The 8,604-nt window shown below is 50.1% G+C and overlaps 1 protein-coding gene across 1 annotated transcript in view; it reads right to left on the bottom strand.

Annotated features, from left to right (window-relative positions):
- Window positions 1-814: 814 nt before the first annotated feature.
- LOC140386912 (carboxypeptidase M-like) overlaps window positions 815-8,604 on the bottom strand; it is a 133,791-nt gene continuing 126,001 nt past the window's right edge. The window contains exon 8 of the mRNA XM_072469781.1: window positions 815-1,172. Within this exon, the coding sequence (XP_072325882.1) occupies window positions 996-1,172 (177 nt within the window). The 3' untranslated portion in view covers window positions 815-995. The remainder of the gene's footprint in view (window positions 1,173-8,604) is intronic.

Raw genomic sequence — 8,604 nt, 5'->3', positions numbered from 1 at the left:
AAGCACAGCACGAGGAAGCAGAGTACGGGCTCACTCGAAACAAAGCTGGTGCGGTTCTTGTTCCACTGGCAGACAATGCCGCACATCACAACCAATGTCTCCAGACCCGCCTGAGCTTGACATTCCCGTGTCTTGGCGGGAAAGTAAAGCTGGAGCACGACCTCCAGGAAAATACCACAACCTCCAGACACCAGTCAGAGGTTTCAAACCAGGGGATGCCGTGCGTGTCTGCAAATTTGGGGACGGCGCCCAATGGGTCCCAGGGGCTTGCTGGAGAAAACGGGGCTGGTTTCGGTACCAAGTCAGAACCATGGAGAAGACCGCCCGGAAGCACGTGGACCACTTCAAGGGCAGGGAAGCCGTCTCGGAGGAAACCACGCCGGACGTATCAGTGTCTCCACTGCCCTTTGTTCCGGCCTACAGTCAGTAACACAACCCACCACGGACTAGCATTCGGGCCAGCAGTATAATGGCGACTCAGCCTCAGGCATGCACACGGACGCACCAGCACTTTTGGACAAGGTTGCAACCGGAGCTGAGCCTCTGACAGTGAGCCTCCATCGTTCTACACGGAAGAGGCGAGCACTGACTCGATATATGCCGCCTGACCCGGCCCCAAAGCTGGCAGAGGTGCAGCCACATGCCAAGGCGGCTAAGAAGGCCCCTCTGCTGGCCACATCCAGTCTTGGAGGGGGGGGGGGGGGGGGGGGCGGTGGGAGGGGGGGGGGGGGGTGCTGGGCTTGTTACCTTACTCTTTAAAAGCCGGCCAGGATTGGGACTTCCGTTAGTCCTGATCAAGACCTATTGTATCGTGTGCCATTTCCTTAGCTTAAATAAACTTCCAGTTAACTCACCTTCTCGGGCCTCCTGGATGTTTATACCGACATAGCATTCCAGCAAAGCAATTTAAAACCAGCCTGGGTGGAGCTGTCGTTCCCATGGATAATCAGGTAAAGCCCTCAGAACATATTACTCCAAAAATAACATGGAAATCTCTACCTCCCTGTGGTCCCATAGCAATCAGTCGGATCTGAAACCTCTGCCCCATCTGGATTCATGGTAGGCATGACATGAATTTGAGTATTGTCAATGAAGGCTGTTAGGTCTTCATCAAAACCATACATTGTGGCCAAGTAGTTGATCAGATGTACAAGAAGTTCTTTGCTTACCACCTGTCAGATAAACAGATCACGTTAAGACAATTTCAGTAACCCTTCCTCCACATGATGTCACCGTGACCAACATTATCGAGATAAATATTTTTCTTACATTACTCACCATTACTTGACAGTTATATGAATAGAATGTTATCCACAAGGAGAAGAAAGTGTTACAATGAATGCAGGAAATGTATCTATTAATATATTACCGTGGTTTCCATCATGGCACAGCTCATTGTGCGTCAGAAGAGGTGACCTTAGAATAAGGGAGGTACTATTAATAATGTGATCAGGAAAGTGTTACAGGAAGTCAGTGTGTGCTTTATGTATGATGTTCAACAGGTCTATTAATAGGTAAATATTACCATGTGTAGTTGTCGCAATTAGCTGAAATGACAAATAATTTAAAAATCTGACATTCTTCATTGTAACCTGAGGTTGGACAAGGGAGCTGTAATTTGTAATGTTCATGAATCAAGCGTCCATGAAACTCTGACTCAACTGGGATTCTCTGTTTGCTCAACAATTCAGGTTTCTGACTTTACAGTCACCTCGGCATCTTGTCAACGCCAACACGACTTGCATTCAATCAGCATTCAAACACAAGTGCTTCACAAAATGATCATGAACCCCCCCCCACCACACACACACACACTGAGTCACATATGGAAATATTAGGAAAGGTGACCAAAGGAGGCATGTTTCAAGGGGCGTCTGAAAGCAGGAGAGACCTGAAGAGAGCCGGAGAGGTTTCGGGAGGGAATTGCAGAATTTGAGACCTAGGTAGCTGAAGGCCTGACCACTAATGGTTGAGCGATAAAATGGCAGATTGACATGTTGTCCATTACGTGGCATAGCAATATTTCTCGCCCTATGAAGCAATATATTGAGGTATCATTTCATTTTTGAGAGGGGGGAGTTCCACTTTTGTACTCACGTTCTTCGGTGTCAGAGCTGAGGAACCTATATAATAATAATCTTAATTAGTGTCACAAGTAGGCTTACATTAAGACTGCAATGAAGTTACTGTGAAAATCACCAGTCGCCACACTTCGCCGCCTGTTCGGGTACACAGAGGGAGAATTCAGAATGACCGATTCACCGAACAAGCACGTTTTTTGGGACTTGTGGGAGGAAACTTGATGGGAAACACAGCAGCACAGTGGTTAGCACTGTTGCTTCACAGCTCCATGGTCCCAGATGCGATTCCCAGCTTGGGTCACTGTCTGTGCGGAGTCTGCACGTTCTCCCTATGTCTGCGTGGGTTTCCTCCGGGTGCTCCGGTTTCCTCCCACAGTCCAAAGGTGTGCAGGTTAGGTGGATTGGCCATGCTAAATTGCCCTTAGTGTCCAAAAAGGTTAAGTGGGTTCGTGGGTTACAGAGATAGGGCTGAGGTGTGTGAAGTGTTGGGTACTCTGATACATAGATGAACCAACACGGTTGCGAATGGTACAACGCAGTTTTATTTCAATGAACTATTAACATATTAAACTCTGGTATTCAGCACATGGTGAACCTCTGAGTGGCTGGTAATGAGGTCTGTGCCCTGAGCCCTCTCCTGCTCGAGTGCCCAGGAAGTGTCGTGTTCCCTGCTTTGTACTGTGTATGCTCTTGTCCGTGATTGGCTGTCGTATTTTGTGTGTTGATTGGTCCGTTGATCTGTCCATCATTATGTGTGTATGTATGTGCTGTGATGTTCATCTGAATATCATGACAGTGTGGGCTTGGGTGGGGTACTCATTCCAAGGGCCGGTGCAGACCTAAGGCTGCAAGGCCTCCTTCCGCACTGTAAATTCTATGATTCTAAACTGGAATAATATAATTAAAGAATATTTATCTTGTAGTAGATGAGGCCAAATATATACATAGGAGGTAGGAGCAGGAGTGGGCCATGCGGCTCTCAAGCTGTCCCTGCAATTCAACTAGGGTCAGGGATGATCTTTTACCTCAATGCTATCTTCCCGCGCTACCCCCAAATCCCTTCATATCTTTAATATGTAGAAATCGATTGATCTCTGTCTTGAACGTTCTCAATGGGAATGAAGAAATTCCTCATCTGACTACTAACTCTTTTCACCACCAACCAGAGGAAACATCTTTCCTGCATCTACCCTGTCGAAGCCTGGAAGAATTTTCTATTTGCATTGGGGAGTCAACCAATTGGTGTTAAAGGGTTGGGGGCATTGGAGATTTGGGGGAATATGATTGGACCAAAGCAAACAGATGTAATTCAGCCCCCGTCTTAAAGTCGCAGATACAAGTGTTCAAAATGGGAACTGAAGCGTGTGTCTCTGCTCTGTCCTTATCCTTTCATTGTACATTACTAAATCACTTATTAGTATGATAAATTCACATGGGTAGTTTCCATTATCAATGCAGACACAGGAATTTAAAATAGAAAAGGTTAACAGGGTGTGCATGCAGATGTCCATTTTTTAAATGTTTCGTAGAAAGGTTTTGTAACTGACTAAATGAAATGAAAATCGCTTATTGTCACAAGTAGGCTTCAAATGAAGTTACTGTGAAAAGCCCCTAGTTGCCACATTCCGGCGCCTGTTCAGGGAGGCTGGTACGGGAATGATCACGTAAAAAGCTTGCTGTACTTATAAGACATCACACAGGCATCACCGTTTAGGTGATTGTACTTGCAAAGCAGGCTTTGTTAAAGTGTTTACAAGTTCACATGGATGTGACTAATGTTGATGATTGCCCCAGTGAAAAGGCATTGCACCATATTTTCGTTACAAATGTAGGTGAGGTCTTGTTCCTTCCTGGTGCAGGTTCTCACAACTAATTGGAGGGGGGATATCGACACAGTTTGGTTCTGTGACCCATGCCCATAACGAGTAAGTCCCACTAGGGGTGGAATTTATTAAGTGGAACCCGGATTCCCAATGGCAGATCTGGAACCTTGTATCTCAGCGGCAAGGTTACTGCCAAATGTGCCACAGCTGACCCAGGACAGGAAATCCTCGACTTTACAACATTCGAGTTACGACAAACGGCCCTGCACTTAGACATTTTGTTTCCCCCTTGTTAATAGGTTTACTAACAGGATGCACCATTACAGATCTCTGCACCTAATTAAACACATTTTTTTTTTAATTTTTGAAATTTTTTATTTAAAACAAATTTGTAACATTTACAGAGAGAAAAAAGGCCCTATGCAAAGAGCCTTAACATAGTGAAAACGAACTGTGGGAAAGAATAAACATGTTAATAAGGCACTTCCCTGTCAGCTCTGTTTGCCCATGCCACACGTGTTCAACTAAACTAACGTGGCTCTAACCACCCCCCCCGGGTGCTGCTGCTGTCGGTTTCCTGCGCTGTTCCCGGAGAGTCTGCAAGCGACTTTCTCCCGGGGGGATCCCTGGTCACCCCCCCCCTTGCCCACTTAAGTCTCCTCTGCTATACTTCTCAGCTGCCACCCCCCCCCTCCCCCGACCTCCCCTGCCCCCCGAGGCCTGACCTGCCAGGTCAGCCCTGCGCTTGGCCCTAGCCCGCCCCTCCTCCTACTCTCCCTGGTGCCCCCTGACCTACGCTAGCTACGCTGACCCCTGCCCTTGGCGCCAGTCTCTCTCCCGCCCGAGCGCTCGGGCCCTCCCCCCACACACCAAGGACCCATTAACCTGATTGTATCTCCCCGTGCCCTTCCATGTCCCCTGACCAGCCCCTAGCCCATCCCCCTCTCCGAGGCCCCAATCTCCCGCCAAAAGGTACCAAGTGCAGGGCTCCCTTTGCAGGGCCCCTCTCTCTACACCCCCCCCCCCCCCACCTTGTTGCTGTCATGATATTCAAACACACACATCATGATGGACACACCAGCAGGCAAATCAGAGCACACAACACCACAACTAATCACACACAAGAACACCAACCACATAAAAAGCACGAGCACGACACCTGGTGGTCAGTAGGTCTGGGGACAAAGACACGGAGAAGAGCTGTTACAAAATCACAAACAGGGAATCCCCACGTGCAGAGTGTCAAGACAAAACTGTACATAGTAAGTTTAAATAAAATAGCGTTGTACCATATACAACCGTGTTGGCTCATCTGTGTGTCAGAACACCCAACACCACATGGTACAGGAGTGGATCGATACCTGCCAACTAACCTGCCATTCTGGACATGGACCGCACCGACAAACCGCAGCCGTTGCAAGTCGCGGGGAACCTAGGTACCAATTGGAAGCTCTTCAGGCAGCGATTTGACCTGTACATCCGTGCCACCGAAAAACAGAGTGCCTCGGATGAAACGAAGATTGCAATGCTCCTCTTCTACGCAGGTCAGCACGCCCTCGACGTCTTCAACTCACTGGTGTTCGAAGAAGGCGAAAACCAATCCAAATATGACACGGTCATTCTCAAACTGGACCAGCACTTTAAAGTTGAAGTAAATGAAAGTTTTGAAAGATACCTCTTTCAGCAACGCCTGCAAGGTAAGGAGGAGCTTTTTCAACCCTTTTTGACGCACCTCCGGATTCTAGCGCAGTCCTGCGGTTACGGCACCACCACAGAGTCCATGATCAGGGACCAGATTGTTTTTGGCGTTGCCTCTAGTGGCCTACGCCAGCAGCTTCTTAAAATAAAAAGCCTCACCTTAGCATCTGCTGTGGAAGCCTGTGTCCTCCACGAAAATGCTACCTGCCGTTTTGCCCGATTTCAGGCGTCCGAGTTGGCACGGAGGGGGTCCCCAGCCGTCGAATCGGCAAGCCAGGCCGCCCACGACGTCGAACGCATCCAGGCCGTCGATTACTTCCCGACCCACGGCCCGGACGACAGCGGCCGCTTCCCGCGCTTTTCGCGGTCTCCCGCGCTGGTGCGCGCCAAAAATAACGGCCACATCGAGGGACGCACTGCGCAGGCGCGCCCACCGCAAGATCGCACTGCGCATGCGCAGTGGCGCAACGAACGCCGTGACGTCATGACGTGCGGCAATTGTGGAGCTCTACATTTAAAAGGGCAATGTCCTGCAAAAAACCGACAGTGCCTCAGATGTGGCAAGATGGGCCACTACGCTGCCCACTGTCGTTCGGCTCAACTCATGGATCCGGCACATCCCCGACAATCTCGCAGACAAGTCAGGACCGTCCAGCCCACGCATCAAGACTTCCAGTTAAGTGATGCAGATGACCAGGATGCCTTCCGCGTTTCCGTCATCGATGTCAACAAGGTCAATGCCATCAATCCAGCCGATGAGTGGTGTGCCACCCTGACGGTCAACCGATCGCGCGTCACCTTCCGTCTGGACACCGGCGCATCCGCCAACCTGATTGCATATTCTGCAGTCCAGGCCATGAAGGTCAAACCACCCATCACGCCATCCCGGCTCAAGATGGTTGACTATAACGGGAACGTCATCCCGTCCATAGGATCTTGCCAGCTACAGATAACTCACAAGATGCACATGGCCACACTCCCCTTCGAAGTTGTCGGCTCATCAAAAGACTCGTTACTGGGCGCACAGGCGTGTAAGGTCCTTCACCTGGTACAGCGCATTATGTCTCTCTCTCCAGATGAGATATCCGACTTCCCGGATGCTGAGTTCCACGCAAATCTCCATTCCCTCCTTGCTCACAACCAGGAGGTTTTTGAAGGCATGGGGACATTGCCATACACGTACAAGATTCGACTCAAACCGGACGCCATCCCTGTCGTTCACGCACCTCGCAGGGTTCCTGCGCCACTCAAAGACCGCCTCAAGTTACAACTGCAGGATCTTCAGGACCAAGGGGTCCTATCCAGTGTCACGGAGCCCACGCCATGGGTCAGCTCCATGGTCTGTGTAAAGAAGCCCTCTGGTGAGCTCCGCATATGTATAGATCCTAAAGATCTGAATAACAACATCATGCGGGAACACTATTCCATCCCGAAACGAGAGGACCTCACCAGCGAGATGGCGCAAGCCAAAATATTCACCAAATTGGATGCGTCCAAAGGATTTTGGCAGATCCAATTGGACCCGGCCAGCCGAAGACTATGCACATTCAACACCCCTTTTGGCAGATTCTGCTACAACCGGATGCCATTCGGCATCATTTCAGCATCTGAAGTTTTCCACCGCATTATGGAGCAGATGATGGAAGGCATCGAAGGGGTACGTGTATATGTGGACGATATCATCATTTGGTCCACCACTCCGCAGGAACACATGCATCGTCTACGACGTGTCTTCACCCGCATACGACAAAATGGCCTGCGTCTTAACCGTGCGAAGTGTGCCTTCGGCCAGACGGAGCTGAAATTCCTCGGGGACCACATCTCACGGTCAGGGGTCCGTCCCGATGCAGACAAAGTTAGCGCCATCACAGCCATGCCACGGCCGGCTGACAAGAAGGCTGTCCTAAGATTCCTGGGCATGGTCAACTTCCTTGGGAAGTTCATTCCCAACCTGGCTTCTCATACAACGAATATGCGCCATCTCGTAAAAAAATCGACAGAATTCAACTGGCACCAATCGCATCAGCGGGAATGGGAGGAGCTCAAGCACAAACTGGTCACGGCACCAGTGCTGGCGTTCTTTGACATGACTCGCCCTACAAAGATCTCAACAGACGCCAGCCAATCTGGTATTGGAGCGGTACTCCTGCAAAAAGACAGCACGTCGTCATGGGCCCCGGTTGCATATGCTTCACGAGCCATGACCCCTACCGAACAGCGCTACGCGCAAATAGAAAAAGAATGCCTGGGCTTGTTAACTGGACTGGACAAGTTCCACGACTATGTGTATGGCCTGCCACGATTTACGGTTGAAACTGACCACCGCCCCCTGGTCAACATCATTAACAAAGACCTGAACGACATGACCCCTCGCCTCCAGCGCATCTTACTTAAACTCAGGAGGTATGATTTCGAACTGATCTACACTCCGGGGAAGGATCTCATCGTGGCGGACACTCTCTCCCGAGCAGTGAGCACACCACCAGATGTGGAGGGGTTCGTGCGTCAAATTGAGGCACACGTAACTCTGACAGCAGCAAATCTGCCAGCTGATGATCCTAGTCTGGCCCACATACGCGCAGAGACGGCGACTGACCCCCTTCTGCAGCGAGTGATGCGCCACATGACGGAAGGGTGGCTCAAAGGGCAGTGCCCCCAGTTTTATAATGTGCGAGATGACCTTACCAACATAGACGGGGTCCTTATGAAATTAGACAGGATCGTTATTCCGCACAGCATGCGCCAGATGATTCTTCATCAACTACACGAAGGCCACTTGGGCGTCGAAAAATGCAGACGAAGGGCCCGAGAGGCGGTATATTGGCCGGGTATTAATGAAGACATAGCCAACATGGTGCTCAACTGCACAACCTGTCAGAGGTTTCAGCCGGCGCATCCTCCGGAGACGCTTCTACCACACGAGATGGTGACGTCCCCCTGGGCGAAGGTGGGTGTTGACCTATTTCACGCGCTCGGCAGAGATTACATCGTTATTATAGACT

The sequence above is a fragment of the Scyliorhinus torazame genome, chromosome 12, assembly GCF_047496885.1.
Source record: "Scyliorhinus torazame isolate Kashiwa2021f chromosome 12, sScyTor2.1, whole genome shotgun sequence".
Lineage (NCBI taxonomy): Eukaryota > Metazoa > Chordata > Chondrichthyes > Carcharhiniformes > Scyliorhinidae > Scyliorhinus > Scyliorhinus torazame.
The sequence above is the reverse complement of the archived record's forward strand: the minus strand, read 5'-3'. Positions and strand labels throughout refer to the sequence as shown.